Below are 16,035 nucleotides of genomic sequence, written 5' to 3' on the forward strand. Positions count from 1 at the left end.
TCGCCACAATATCCATCTCAATCCTGCACACAAGCCGGGTCTCACTGCTCCATCTCCCCGATGGTCGTTCAATCCTTCGGCTGCCACTCCGTCAACAGTCTCGTCCACCCGGCCATCATTCCCAAATCCACTTCACAGTCAATGATGTCTAAAACGTGTGTTTTCAGTGCTCCAAGTGTTCCTCTTCCTGTCATCCCGAGCAAGCGTTTGCCAATGTTTCTTTGCGGACTGTGAACTCTGTGGACGCTCCCAGATGATGTATGGAGCGTGCACACCGTGGGTGGGAAGGGGGGGGGGGTCCTGCAACCACCTGCGAGGGGAGGAAATAATTGCCGTCTTGTCGCAATGTCCCATTTTTCGACCAAAATCTAAATCGCCAACAACGAGGTTAGCAGAGCGCCAGGCCGATGAGAGAATATTAATCCAACCCCAATTCTCAAACAACGTGGTTACAAAAAAAAATAGTGAAGTAGGGGGTAGAGTGAGTGAGAGGTATCGGACACGCCCCCCACCACCACCACCACCCCTCTCCTCCACCTTGCACCCCCCCACCAAACCCAGTCCCCAGAGAGATTACGCCAGCGAGCAGCAAATCCACGCAGTGGCTGGGCAGGAGGGGCGGAGACGCGACTGCGCGTCGGGGTCCAGCAGCAGCCAGCATCATCATCAGCAGCAGCATCATCAGCAACAGCAGCAGCCCCTGTAGCTGCATGAGCCACCCTCCTCCTCCTTCTCACAGAACTGCGCCAGAGTTTCTCGGGGTTTGCGCGTCAACGTTGCGCTCCCTCGCCAGTCCTTCCCCGCTTGAAAAATCGACAGTCGCCTCTTGCTTGATATTTATCCCCGGTGGAACGGCTTGAACGTAGGAGAGGCCACCCGCGGTAAATCGTCTGTGCCGTGCAGTGGTGGTCGGGAGGACACGCGTAGCTCCTCCGCGTGCCGCGTTTCGTGCCGTCAAACTGCCGGTCAAATCATCCGAGACGCGCACGTCTGGGGGACCACAAGCGTGGATCGTGAGCGTCGTTGTGCCTGCCGCCTCGCTTGGACGCGCCTGCGGTAAGAGAAGCAGAGAGTGTGTTTGTGTGTGAGTGTTTGTGTGTGTGAGTGTTTGTGTGTGTGAGTGTGAGTGAGTGTTTGTGTGAGTGTTTGTGTGTGTGTGAGTGTTTGTGTGTGTGCGCGTGTGTTTTGTAAAGTGGGGAATGGTTTTTTTTTCTGTTTGCGCACCCGAGGGCTTTTCTCGGACATTATTGCGTGAAATGTTCAAGACCACAAATGCGCGCATTGCCGCGTCGCGTGTGTGTTGGGTGGTGGGGGATTGCGTTGTCGGCTTTACGGCAACCCGCGTGTGTGTTTGTGTGCGCGTGTTAACGAGAAGGTCCTGGTGTTCGGGTCCTGGGCGTCGCCTAGGTCGACTCGGCCTCAAATGAGTACCTGGTGCGGTGTGTAAATCATCGCCGCCGGGGAAACAAAGACGGCCGGGCGTGGCGCTGGCCACCCACCCACTCGCTCGCTTGCGTGCCGTGCTGGCGTTCATAGGTGCTCGCTAACAGCACTTGCCAGAAAAAGTGTTGAGGCTATACGGGGGATCTTTGTCTTTGTACGCTCGTGTGTGCTCTACGGAGTGGGGAGCGGTGGCGCAATACACGAACATTGTCGTGTCGCCCACGACTCATTTGTAATCTGTACTTGGCCTCTCCTGGGTCATCTCCGCCTTAAATGAGTAACCTACCTGCAAAGGCGTGGCTGTGATGTCGCTCACACAATGAACGCAACTGTGCATCTGCCTGCCTTAATCTGTGCCAACACAGGTGGCAACATCCGCTCGGCGTTGAGCCCATAGCCACCTGGGTCTGTTTCGTGACCAGCTTTCCAGCCAGCCCTCGACGCTTCTTCACGGTCGATAGCCTTAAAGTGCACCTAGCCTGGCACAGGCGCTGGGGTGACGTCACTGAGTGGCGTCGTTGTTGTTGTGTGGCTCGAAATAGGTGCTCGCAAACATCGCCGACCACTGTAGCAGAGCGGGCGGGGAGCTAGAGAGAGAGAGTGGAAGAAGAAGAATGGTGGTGGTGGTGGTGGTTGTGTTCGTGGGAATAAAAAACGAGAGGGGGGGCAGGCACGTCCCGTGAGTGAGCCACGAGGGGGGCGGGCTCTGAGAGAGGTCCTCTGCCGCTAAGTGCAGCCTGGATCAATGCGGATGACTGGTTGCTAAGCGCGCAGCGGATTTGTGTGGAGACCGCGTGCGACACTGGGAGGTTGGTAGTGGAGGCAGAGGAGGTGGCAGCCGCGTCTTCTTCCTAAGCGCGTGTCGTCGTTCTCTCGTGGGCAGACGGGGAGGTGTTGTCCTTTCTTGTCGTGTTTGTTTTTGTGGGTTGTATATATATATATTTCTTGCAAACGCACCATCTGCTGCCTTCGCTGGTCTCCTGACCCTCCAGTTGCTGCTCCGTACGAGCCAGGCCGGTGAGTCGGCGACGCTTTGAATCTAAAACAGCCGCTTTACCGACACCCGCCCATCTCGTTAAGGCTCACAACTGCCGGGCGGTGCGCACAGGTAAAGCAATAATGAGGCTTTACGGCGATAGGAAATCGAGAATTGGTTCACATGACGACGCAATATTTGACACTGCACCGTCGGCAGTAAACGTGTTGCTGCTGCTGCTGCTGCCCGTGTAGGGTCAGAGGCACGCGATCAATCGGGTCACAGAACCCCCCCGGATTGGACGTAGTAGTCCGAACGTGGAGTTGTGGGGTTGAAATCCGCAGCAGTGGAATGTTTCTCGCACGAGGAGGTCGGTGAGATGCGCGGACGAGCACATTTTCAGCCCCCGTGTCAAATTAGCATGCGTTGCTTTCGTAATACCATCACCGTGCCAAATCTACCGGCGTCACCTGCCTTGTTGCACATTGCAAGGGCGCTCTCGTATTTAGCCCTGATTGTGGGAAGCTTTTGCGTGGTTGGTCAATTACCGCTTTGACGTGACCTTGTGAGAGATGGCAATTGTGAGTGGCTTCCATGTTATTTACCGGGTTGATTAGATGAGGCCGTGGGGTTTTTTTTCCCAGCAGCGTCTGGCACACGTTTCATGTAACTGCGTGTGTCGTCGTCTGTCAATGTTTTCTATAAAACACCCGAGGATGTAACAAAGTGGCTTGAGACGCATGTCAAAGCGTAACAATCCTCGCTGGTTTAACGTGGCACCATTAATTGAATCTCAATTCTGCCTTTTGGAATCCTGGTCGCAATGGGCTCTCTTGGCTGTTGGCAGGTGAAGGTGAAATATATACTGTATGTCAAAGGGACTCTTTGGTAGGTTAATTTACGTCTTCGGATTTTTGTGGGCTTATGGGTCTGCTAATCTGTGGGTCTCTTTGTAAGTCGCTGGGTGTTCATGTATATCCGTGCATTTCTGAGTATCGGCACAAGCCTGTGTGAGCTGCTGTTTCCGTGTACTTGTATAAGTCTACATCTCTCATTAAAAGGAACCATCTAGCCTTCGTATAGCTATGATTGGATAAAAAGTTAATCTAGCTAATTCACTCGGTAAGATGGAACTGTAATGCCTAATTTATTTTGGTAAACCCCACACTGATGAAAATTCTTAATTCGTGATGTAATTTACCCTTAACCTTTGTGGATGACTCACACCCATAGCATCAAGGTTGCATAGCAACTCATTGTTTGAACAGGCCACGCATTGCTGAAGATTCGTGTAAGGCATGGCCATGTCTAAAGAACGGACACGAGAAAATGTCAATCTATGATCCCCATCAGCAGATAGATTATAAAAAGTATCCCCTTGAATTATCATACACGTTTGTTTTTTTAACATGAATATTCAATAGAAATTAAAACAGTAAGTGTTTGTAATTAAATTCTGAAGCAAGCATTTAGCCACAGTGTCTTATTAAATTGTGGATGTGATTGTCTATTAAACAGGCGTGGGGACATTCAGGGCAGGAGAAGCCACCTGCTGTGCTGCTGCCTCCTTTAATAACCTTCACGTGTCCCCATGGTTACTCGGTATGGGCCTCCATGGCTACTTGCAACAACAACAAAAAAACCTAAAGAATCATTCCCACCCCATGTTGCCGATGTGGCTCAGGTCAGAGCAAGGAACTGGAACCCCCTGAGAATTCTGGGTTTTGAATCCAGGCAATCGCCTTGTGATTAAAACGGGGTTCTTAAATGTAGCAAGCCGATTATCTCAGTGTGGTTACCATTGTACACACAAAACAAGTATCACATTAATGTTAGTTCTGCAGTTAATTTACCTAAATTACACGCCTGATAATGAGAAATCTCGGTTTGCCTGTCGTGTGGTGAACAGTACTGTCGATGGCAGAGCGAGTGGGAAAGCACTGCCCTCTGCCATGTAGACCAGAGGTTACTAGATCGGGATTTTTTACGCAAAGATTTAGAAATCGGAATGGATTCCTTTGTCGCTTGACACCGATCATACAGCCGGAATAACATTTGTCGAAAATACTTGTAAAAAGGTGTTTTTTTATAATAATTTTAAAATTTCTATGAAAATAATAATCCTATCTACCTGGCTCAATGAATAGTGCCACGTGAATGTGTTGTGGAGATCGCACCAAAACGATTGTGACGGAATGCTCTTCATTGCGGCCCTCTCCCGAGGGTTTACTCTTAGCCCACTTTGTGAGACCTCGCTGGATAGCTCTCAGGTAATGACATCTACAACAGGTTGTCACAGGGGGCTGTGGGACCGCTACATCGTGGTCGGCAGAGGACGGTACAGTAAAAGCCATTGTTGTACTCTACTGCGATTCTATGCTCCGCGTCCATTCATCCCAACCAACACCAATCTGCACTAGCCACCAGTAGGTTGACGAAAGGGCTGTTATGTGTACAAATATTAACGGTCAGCCAGTCGACATCTCAGGAGTGGAGGCAGACGTGACCCCCCGCGGTGCCTTAAGACACCTAATCCCTGTGCCCCCCTTCGTGCTTGGCTGCCAGCCACGCTCTGTTTGCTTCTCAGAGTTCATCTCTTTCTAATAAACACACAACACAGTGGGAGCCTAATCTAGAGTCCCGCGGGGCATTACTGTTTCACAGAGGTTACTTATGAGCCTCTATGTGAGTCTATAGAGCTCTGTGGGTCTCTTTGTCGGTGTATACTGTTTTGCCGTACTTATTTTAAACTTATTTTAAACCAGGTCTCCCTTTAACAAGATACTGCTGGGTCCTTATGAGCTCTTAAATAAAATAATTATAATTTACAGCCCTTTATCAATTCACTGCAGAATTAAGGCCTCCCCATGACGTGTTCGTCATGCTGGTTCTTTGACCATACTTCACCACTGGTGATCAGATATAACTCGCCGTGCAAATTCGCCGTAACTGGGGGAATTGAACTCAATCTGCCGGCGTCATATCGCAGCATGCGAACCACAGAATATTCCCTCCCAGCCCGTAAAATGCACGGATTTTTGATCACACAGGTGCCACAAGCTGCAGGACTGCAAAATGGCCGATGTAGGGAAGTAGAGGCAAGCTGGTTGCTGATCTCGTTGAACAAATTATAATATTTTTTGGGTTTGCTACACACGTGCAGCCTCTCCTCTCTGATCAGTAAAAATGCCCAAAAACTTAAAGGAGGCCCCGTCTAAAAAAAGTTGGAGATGCGGGTCAGGCTTTCCTGGCTACTGTATGTAGAATTACAAGCAGCAATTGCAATATGCTGCCTTTCTCTTCCAAGAGTATGCCCATTGAATCCTAAAAACCAGCTCTTTTAACCATCTCTGCCTCGTCTTCCGAACCACTTTATCCTCGTCTCAATCACAGCCTTTGTCCAAGGCTACCCAGACCATAATAATTTTCTCATTATTGCAAGTCGGTTCCAGTCTGTTGTTGCCCTGAATAATTTGCTATTTATATATTTGCAGCCGTCATATTCAGAATCGTGGAAATGTCCTAAAGGAGCCCTTTGTTGCGATTCAGCCTTTTATGTACTAATTAACAATTGAATATCTTTCCGCCTTTCACATCCACTGGTTCATCACTAATAAGGGACAGCGGCTAGCGGAGTGGGGAAAATCTGTTCATTAATGGCCAAGATAGATTGAAAGGAGGGTGGGGGTGGGGGGGGACTCAGGTGAAGGGCAGGAAGGGACACAATATGAAGACAATTAAATATCAAACAGTGCTGGTGAGAAAGGAACCAACACACAATTTAACGTGCATGAGATGAGCTTCATGGAAGCTTATATTTTTGTATCTTCTCAAAATTGTCCCAACTGTGCTCTTGTTAGCATTTAGAGAAGAAGAATCCGTTCCGAACTCTCACATAGCATTGTGCAACCCCCCTCCTGTGTTAGAAAATAGCCCGTGGAAGTAGATATCAAAAAACTACTTTTGGATTCCCTGCCCGTGACCACACAAGAGGACAGCACTTTTTTCCACTTGCCCTGCTACAGAACAATGGTCATCCAATGACAGTCAAGCTCATATATTTAATTCTCAGAGCTTTAATTTTACCAGATTAAGTGCATAACAAACTTAAATGTGCTACACTTGAGAACCCAGTTTAATCACAAGCAGTTGCCTGAATTCGAACTCGGCTTCACAACGGTGTCAGCTCGGTACTCTGCGTTCATGATATTTGTTTTTACTTTAAAGCTATGCATGTGTAGTGGTCCTTTACAACACTACACATGCAATGGTTATAAGAGAGGTATAAATGCCTTCCCATTCCATTTGGATAGTGGAGAGAGGAGGCAGGACCGGTTCAGATATCACTCGCCACTGATGTTAGCCGTGACCAGGAATCAAACTCAGGTCTCTGGGTTCATAGTGCAGCACATGAGCTACTGCAGCAGCTCTCTGCGTCCATGTATTTTATCACTTCTCATCAAGAGCCGTAAACGTGTCTACAATATCACAGGTTATTTAACAATGTGGGGGTGATTTGTGATCACTGAAATAGTGCATTGTAGAATGTTCATCGGTGTTTCCATTGAGAGGCTGGTTCAGCCTTCAACTGTGCGCCAATCAATATCATCCATAATTCAAAGAAAAGATTATCATCTCGGCGCAGAGAAATACTGCATCCTCACTGTAACGTGTGATGCATTGCGCATTCAAATGTTACCCTCATGGAGAAGACTGAAGGCAAAGTGAAAATTACTGCATAAATGGCCACAAATGGCATTCGAGTGGAGAGATGCATGCTTAGAATCACATTTAGAGACAAAAAGAGGAACATGGATTAGAGAGCATACGTAGATTAAGGGCATAATCGAAACTGTGAAGAATAGTCATTGAGTGCTTGGGCAGGACGGGAAATGGCCGGTGGTCATGAATGCTGATTTTGTGGCTACCCAAAGTATGGAAAGTGTCCGAGAAAAAAATATACAAGGAGATGGAGTGATGAAATCGGCTTGTGTGCTTTGTAAATTATTACTTTACAGGATCCTGAGAGATGGCAATTGCATGGAGAGTCCTTCATCCAGCAGTGGATTGACCATGTTTGATGATTATGACTTTGAATGTGTGATTGCCATTATCGGTGCATTAATTTATGATAGAGGAACAACTTCCACATTACGCAGCCACCCGTAGCCACCTGTGGGAGGTTTTAGGACCCATTTAATGGAGTCTCTTTGACCTTGGTGGTCAGCTGGAGCAGATAAAGGGACACATTAATCGGACCCTGAATGCATGCAGTCTTAGTCAAGTTCTTTTGAAGGACAAGTGAAACGTTCCAATGATTTGCCCAGCACAGTGTTTTATTTTATAGGGAGACCCATTACAACGTGCTACGATGTGGAACCTACATGCCAGTGAAAAACCAGAGTTACATGCAGATGAAAAACAAAACTTCTCTATCTCCTAATGGGAACTCATTGATAACTTTTATTCGTGCCTTTTTTTTTCATCAAGCAAGGTGCCGGTGAGTTAAACATTAAACCGCGCATTCTTTCTCGTTGCCCTGTGCACTGCATGAATGAACATTAATTTAGCGGTGTGAACTTTATACCCAGCGGAGGCATGTGGTTAAGGCGTACGCGGGGATAATCTCTCCTCTCTGCCTCTCTCCTGCCACGACAGCCGTGCCTCGCCGGATCATCGCCGACGCCGACACCACCAACACCTTTCACCGCCACCAACTTCGCTTCCACCACCGACATCATGCCTGAGACAACCGCTGAGGTCTTCAAGAACCTGCCCAAGAGCGCCGGCCTCCACATATGGAGAGTGGAGGTGAGGACGTAGGAGAGCCCCCCTTACACTTGTGATGATAGCACGCGAGATAACTCTGCTGTTGTTATGGTGAAAATAGTAATTGAAGAATATATACCACAAGGAAGGCATATAGCCATACATTTTATTGTGTACTTAAAAGTATACATCAGCTGTAATTCTACATGTGCATTGAGTGGCTGGAGTTAATTTAACGGTCCATTTTAAAAATAGCTTCTGGTGGCTGCTGTAAAAACCATCAATTGTACCTTTGGACAACCTCCCCCTTCAATCAAAGTGCCTGCTGAGCTTAACACTGCACTTTGGTTTTACTTGAGGGATGGGCAATTAAATGTTGCCTTTTCAAGATTAGCAAATTATTTCTTGTCGAGTTCCCGCGAAAGTTTGAGTGCCTGTGCTGGCACTAAACCACTGGCTCCGTAAAATGCTACTGTAACCTTATATGGATGTAAATGTGACCTCCCTGTGACTGGTGCCATGTCCTGGCTCTCTCTGCAGAAAATGGAGCTTGCTGCCGTGCCCCAGAAGGCCTATGGCAGTTTCTTTGAGGGTGACTGCTACATCATTCTCTCGGTTTGTTCTGTGGCAGAAAATTCTGGCACACTTTGGGGGGGGGGGGGGGTGGGACTGAGGTTACAGGGAGAATTGTGAAAAGGCCAGGTGTGTGAACATCAATGGAAATAGGACTTACATTCTGCGCAAATAGATAACAGGAGGAAATGCGCAAACTGCTTGAAACACGGGAATTTAGAAGTAAGCGAATGTACGCGGGATTAAGACATGCGGCGCTGCATGTGACGAGGTCGGAATTGTAAACATCTGTAGAAGGCCGTTGCACCGTGCACAAAATACCGCACTGGGTGTGGGCGGTTAATTGGTCAGGGTGGGTGTATGACCGTCGAATACGACATTGGAGAATATTTCGTTAAACCTTCATTTAGTGAGGAAAGCTTTACTAAGTCTCCCGGGAAGGTCGCATTGTCGTTCAAATCCTTTAATGAGTAATCTATATTGCGCGTGGAAGGAAACCAAAAAATTCCTTTATCAAAGAGTGGCACGCTAATAATTAGAGGTATAATGATTTATGCCCCTACGCTATTTAATAAATTATCACGATTCAAGGTCGAGAATCGATATATTTTTTTATTGTGCTGAATGTAGCGGCATCTAATGATTTGAGGAATCGTATCAACACGTTACATGTGGTGAATGTAGCGGCCTCTAATGACTGGAGGAATCGCATCAACACGTTACGTGTGGTGAATGTAGCGGCATCTAATGGCTGGAGGAATCGCATCAACACGTTACGTGTAGTGAATGTAGCGGCATCTAATGGCTGGAGGAATCGCATCAACACGTTACGTGTGGTGAATGTAGCGGCCTCTAATGACTGGAAGAATCCAATCAACACATTACGTGTGGTGAATGTAGCGGCCTCTAATGACTGGAGGAATCGCATCAACACGTTACGTGTGGTGAATGTAGCGGCCTCTAATGACTGGAGGAATCGCATCAACACGTTACGTTTGGTGAATGTAGCGGCCTCTAGTGACTGGAGGAATCGCATCAACACGTTACGTGTGGTGAATGTAGCGGCCTCTAATGACTGGAGGAATCGCATCAACACGTTACGTTTGGTGAATGTAGCGGCCTCTAATTGCTGGAGGAATCGCATCAACACGTTACGTGTGGTGAATGTAGCGGCCTCTAATGGCTGTAGGAATCGCATCAACGCGTTACATGTGGTGAATGTAGCGGCCTCTAATGACTGGAGGAATCGCATCAACACGTTACGTGTGGCGAATGTAACGGCCTCTAGTGGCTGGAGGAATCGCATCAACACGTTACGTGTGGTGAATGTATCGTGAACTCGACCATCGATATTAGTTGACCGAACAATGCACTGGTACACTCCTGTTAGCGGCACACCCTTCCCGTGTGACTCGCATACCCACACATCAAATTGAGGTTCTACCTTTGGACCCCCACTGAGCGACAAAAAATTAACGTAATGGAAACTTTTAAATCGAATGGATCAAAAAGGTAGGTGTGCGTGCATCTGCTGACGATGAGATTATTGCAGCTGACCGAACCTCGACCCCCGTGGCACGTGCAATGCGCACATGCGTGAGCTTTTAATTGCAACGCCCAAACAGCCCCTTGGCTGGAGTGGGGACAATGTAACCAGACGTAGGAGAGTTGTTTCAGAGACGCATCTCGTGCTTGTGGCTGCTGCATTCCCGTCATCTCCTTAACGTTGTTCGTTTACGTCAAATCGTTTGTGCGTGCTTAGACCGTGGAATGCCCCACGCTGGAATATTCTACGGCAAATGTTACAATCTCACGTGTTAAATAATTAATTATTGTCTTGCACAGCCCTTTTCATTGTCAGTCCTTTCCCCATGCTGTGTCTGGGGTTGTTTTTGACTAGATTTCTCCGTGCTGGTCAGTGTGGGTTGGTGAAGTGGGCAGGTGGTGCGGGGGGGGGGATGTTGTTTTCCACCACCACCACAAACGTTACCCGTGCTCAGGAGTTGAACTCGGGTTATTAGGTTTGTAACACAGTGCACTAACCACTGCCTCACCACTCCGCTCGATGTATCGTATAACTTTCATATTCAGTTATAACTTTTGTCTGCACTGGTAAATAAATATATTATGTATGCATCCTTGCAGAAAAAGTTATGCAAGTACTTTCGCGACAAATAGTATTCATAATAAAGTTTTTTGGGTTGAATCGCGTTATTTATAAATGTGTCGTAATCCCTCCACCACCTGACACGGCCAATCAGTAAAAAATGTGTCACGTTTACAAAAGACAAATAGTTCACTACTTTAACCCACTGCTGTGTTACATCCAGCATCATCTGGCAAATTGCCAGATGATGCTGAATGTAATTACCAGCAAAACGGCGTACTCAAAAATTGTAAATGTTGTGGATTCGCTCTTCAACACACCGTTGGGCTAAAGTAGTAAACTATTTGTCTCTTGTAAACGTGACACATTTTTTACTGATTGGCCATGTCGGATGGTGGAGGGTTACGACACATTTATAAATAACGCGATTTAACCCAAAAAAACCTTTATCATGAATATGTAAGGACTGTTGGCAATCTGTCTATACTTAATGTTTCTTATCTCACTCGCACTGTGGATGGTCCCAGTCCTTACTATACTATCCCATTCCCTCCCCGCATCAAGTTGGCCCAGTGGAGACACTTTCCTGTTGCTAAGCCAGGATTTCTCAAACCCCCCGTACTCTCACGCTGCTACAGTCCAACTTTTCCACATCTGACATGAAGTCAATATTTAGTGCCATGTACTTGATGTTCCGTAAATATCAGTGGTGGACGTGATATGGCGTAAGACAAAAGGCCCTACCTTCGGCAAACTCGGAACATTAACCCATGTGAAATATCACCCTGGTAGGCTTTGTGAGGCTAGAGCCAAGGGTCGGCAAACCGAAATAACAAGATGGGCAAATTATTTAGAATTCGCTAAAAAGCTCAGTATTTCAAGAGCCACAATGCGTGTAAATACGAGATGGGGTGGTCCCTTTGTAAACAACGTCACGAAGCAGCTCCTTAAAGAGCCGCTGCACGCGGATCCGGAGCCGCAGGTTGCCGACCCCCTGGCCTAGAGCCTTGATTTTTATCCCTTCTCGTGCGTGGATATTTCTCCGGGCACTGCAGTAAACAAAGACTCGTACAAGGAACTGGCTGAGCATCTCAGGTGCAAGTACCACCTTGAAAAAGGTTTCGCTCATGTGTTCTCGCACTGCTTATTGTCATTTCTTTTGGGGGGAGAAACAACCCAATTGGGGAAATGGTCAAGGCGATGCATTTCAACCGTCAATCTTGTTCTTCCCCAAATAGTACTTAGAATCTGATATTTTTCTGATTTTAATGAAACAATATAAATAAATATTGCTATTGTCACTTTTAGCGTTCAAAAACTTAGTCAGGCAGGAGCAATGTTACCCTGTGGAGCAGCATTGGACTAACAATGTGACAAACAACGTGATGTTCTATTGCCAACTTTACGACGACAGAATCATAGCGGTAGGAATAAACCAACAGAGACACGTGGTGGCATTGGCCGTGACGACCTCTCGACCTTAGCATTTATCCATAAACCTCTGACCTATGAACCGCCACCCCCACCCCCCCACCTCTCTCTGGCTCCTAGGCCAAGAAGGCAGGATCGTCGCCCACCCCCACGTACGACGTCCACTACTGGGTTGGGCAGGAGTCCTCGCAGGACGAGCAGGCCGCTGCCGCCATGTACACGACGCAGCTGGACGACGCGCTGGGTGGATTCCCTGTGCAGCACCGAGAGTACCAGGGACACGAGTCCGAGGTCTTCCGCGGACACTTCAAGAGCGGCGTCGTGTGAGCGACGCAGTGCGGCGGCGCGGTCACTGCACCGCGGCGTGATTGTGTCGGGCGATGTACAATTCACAATTTTACACGAGATACGCTTTGCCTTCTCCATAACGTTCTTCCAAGAGTGCGTTCGTCGAGATGGATCAATGAAATGAGCTCGTGTGCCCGGTGGGGAATGGCTCATTCGCCTCAATCTCAACCCCCGTAGTTTGGAGCTCTTTTTCTCCAGCCACCCTTGCTGTCAAATCCTTGTCCCCTATACAAGTCCAGGCTCCAGAGCCTTCCGCGTGTGACCGACTGTCTGTCTCAGCAAAATAAACACGTCCACGATGTGATCGTGTTTAGGCGCTATAGAAACATGAATCATTTTAAAATTTTATCAACACCAAAGAGATGCTTTTAAAAAAACAGACCGTTAGAGTCCCCTGCATTGCCCCAGTTGGCTTATCAGGAAATTCACACGGGAACATGATTAGGGAAAGTGCTGCCGGTGTGAGTGGTTGTTATGGTCAATTTGGAGGTCCCGCAGAGCGAGGCGAGTGGGCGGTAGAGGCCGGATCTCCTTCCGTGTCACTTTCAGCATTTGGGGCATGTCCTCCCAGACCCCACCCCCCATGCATGCATACACTGTACGCAGGGGGTTTAGTAAACAGGATTAGACAGTGCTATGTGTATTTTTACGGTTGTGTTGCATAGCTCTCCGATGTGTTTTGGACTCTATCGTGTTTTGTCCGCTGCGATGTCCAACGGTTTCGCTCCATGTGCTGGAACAGAAACGTCGGAGATCTTGCTCAACAATACCCTGTACAGCCCCCTGAAACGCACATCGGAGAGGATTGGTCATTATGTTGCTGGCGCAACCCCTCGCGTGACTGGCACCGTGCAGCAGCACTGCCTCGCATCGCGCCGAAACACTCCGGGAACTGTGGCATTCCACGCCGCAAAGCACGGGACATGCTGCGCCTCATACCCTGGCTCTCCACTGCCATCGCACCCACTGCCCCCCCCCCTTCCTCCAACCCGTGTCCCTCCTTGCACCAATCCCGCAATCAAGTTGTGGCAGCAAGCCAGTTGGCTGGATGCTTAATTTTCTTTGGGATTTTTCGAGACGTTCAATACCAACGACAGGACGAGCCAATGCAAGTATGCAAATAGCGATGAGGATCTGTCCTTGGATGTCTGGAGGTTGAGCAGAAACACATTAGAAAGTGGAGTCTTCGACGGTCACTTTTGGCAAATTGGCAAGTTTACAGCAGCTTTATGCTTTAGATGGAACAAAGAGCCAGTTGGATTTGTTTGGCTGTGTGTGTGTGTTTTTGAGTGCAAGCAAGTTTTTCACTTAAGCCTCCAATTCAGGGTCATTGTCTGAATTGTTGCACGCTTGTGTATTTGAAGGAAAGTTGGGGCAGTACTGATTTTTGTTCCTGTGTCTATGAACATTTCTGTGCCATATTGCTGCATCATGGCCACAGCTTCATGATAATTTCTGCAGAACTTGTGCACCTTAACAGAAATCACGAAGCCGAAAGTAATCTCCCTTCTAACTTAATACAATGGCTTGATTAGTGCTGATGAATTACTACCGCTCTTTCAAATCATCTTTCTGTGCATCAAAGGGCTGTGCAGGAAAATTCCATAGTTGTACCGTACACTTATGTGCCCCAAGACTATCCTTACATCCTTTAACCTGCTCCGACCAGCAAGGTGAAGTATGGTCAAATAACCCCCCTTGACCCACGTGGAAATTGGGAGGCCCTCGTTCAGCAGTGGATTGACATAAGGCTGCATGTGGATTGAAACATGTAGTTTGCACATTTAGTGCAAGCACCGACGGCAGGAAAAACGATCGACGCCCGTGGCCGATTATTGCACGCGTCGACACAACGCAGAGAGATCTGCGTTAAAGTCAACTCGGCTTGAGCCACCACGTTCCGGCTGCACGTTGTCCCGTCGTCGCATGCTGGCGAGCGCCCGGGCAGTGTTGCGCTGAGAGGTGATGCCAGGTCAGGGTCTGTGGGGAGTGACCGGGCTGGCTCATCGGCGGGGGAACTCGGGGAGTTGCGGCGGGGGCACAGGCAGAGCTGGTGTCCTGTGTGTCGTTGGAGCTCGTCCTGCTGCCGTGTTGGAATTAATGTAGCGTGACTCTTACACAAATGGGGACAGCCCGGGGAGAGCATGAAGGGGATTCTGAGGGACATGGAGCACTCCTGCAGATTCTCTTGCAACTGAATGACATTATCATCATAATTTGCAATCCCTGGCCAATCCACTTGTGGATATAGGCCTCGTGGGAGGTGTTTAACTTTACGTCATCAGGCCGGTCGGTGCCGGTTCATGAAGGGGATGATGCGGCCAGACCTGGTTCAGAGATATCACTCCCCACTGGCCGGGAACGAACTCGTGAAGGGAATCGAACTCGGGTGTTTGGGTTCAGAGCGCGAACAACTGCGCCACCGCTACAACCTCCCCGCTTTGTGGTGTCTGGAAAGTAATGAAAAATAATTACAAAAGACATCTTGTTAAATCCTTTGTATGTCTGCTCCCAAAGGCAGTCACACACGCACAATAGTCATAGCGGGAATTAGTCCTATACACGCGGTACACAAAGCGTGCACTTGAAGATTAATCATACTGCATTGACGTTGTTGCCTGGGGGATACATTACCAAAACACTTTCCACCTTGCCACAAACATTCCTGCTGCTCCCCCCCCCCCCCCTAATTCCCCGCACTCCTCTTTTTATTTCAGCTACAAGAAAGGCGGCGTCGCGTCCGGGTTCCACCACACGGAGACGAACTCCTACAACGTGCAGCGGCTCCTCCACATCAAGGGACGCAAGGCGGTCACGGCAACCGAGGTTGGTTGTAAAGCTTCTCGGCAATGGGGATAGAGTGACATTGACAACAACAGCATAATAATAATGCACGCGTACAGCCCTCTGTAAATCCTCTGCTGGATGAGGGTGTCCTCATCGGGATTATTTGACTGCACGTCGTCACGCTTGTCAGTACCGGTTTGTGAAGGCAGAGAGCATAGGAGTACAGTGCAACAATGGATTTTGCTGCACTCTCTTCTGATGTCTACAACGTAGTTCCACAGCCCATAACACCTGCTACTCATGTGACAGACTCAATTTTGCTTAGCTTCTGAGATATGACGAGATCAGGTGCATTCCAGGTGAATGTCTCATAGGCATAACATAATCGCGTACTTTGTTCATCCAGGAAGGCCTCGCTGAGTCTCAATATTATTTTTCAAGGGATTTCTGCGCACAGGAGAGTTTTGCATGTTTGTTAGACGGATCTGCTCTTTCACGGGTGATTGAGTCAAATTGGGCCTGCCTATGACCAAGACACGGGGTTATTTGGCCATACTTCACCATGGTGAAGTGAAGTGAAATAACCCCCCACAACCCATAC

General features: G+C 48.2%; 1 protein-coding gene across 2 annotated transcripts in view; it reads left to right on the forward strand.

Moving 5' to 3' along the window:
* The first annotated feature begins 591 nt into the window (after positions 1 to 591).
* VIL1 (villin 1) overlaps positions 592 to 16,035 on the forward strand; it is a 36,827-nt gene continuing 21,383 nt past the window's right edge. The window contains exons 1-5 of one of the 2 annotated variants that reach the window (XM_061557294.1): positions 592 to 1,056; positions 8,078 to 8,230; positions 8,729 to 8,803; positions 12,420 to 12,622; positions 15,365 to 15,473. In XM_061557294.1, coding sequence (XP_061413278.1) covers positions 8,159 to 8,230; positions 8,729 to 8,803; positions 12,420 to 12,622; positions 15,365 to 15,473 — 459 coding nt within the window. In that variant the 5' untranslated portion in view covers positions 592 to 1,056; positions 8,078 to 8,158. Of the gene's footprint in view, positions 1,057 to 2,308; positions 2,461 to 8,077; positions 8,231 to 8,728; positions 8,804 to 12,419; positions 12,623 to 15,364; positions 15,474 to 16,035 lie in introns of those variants that run through there. The other variant, XM_061557295.1, reaches the window with a different exon arrangement.

Source organism: Lethenteron reissneri, chromosome 23 (genome assembly GCF_015708825.2).
Source record: "Lethenteron reissneri isolate LAM-NWPU_2019-01 chromosome 23, ASM1570882v1, whole genome shotgun sequence".
Lineage (NCBI taxonomy): Eukaryota > Metazoa > Chordata > Hyperoartia > Petromyzontiformes > Petromyzontidae > Lethenteron > Lethenteron reissneri.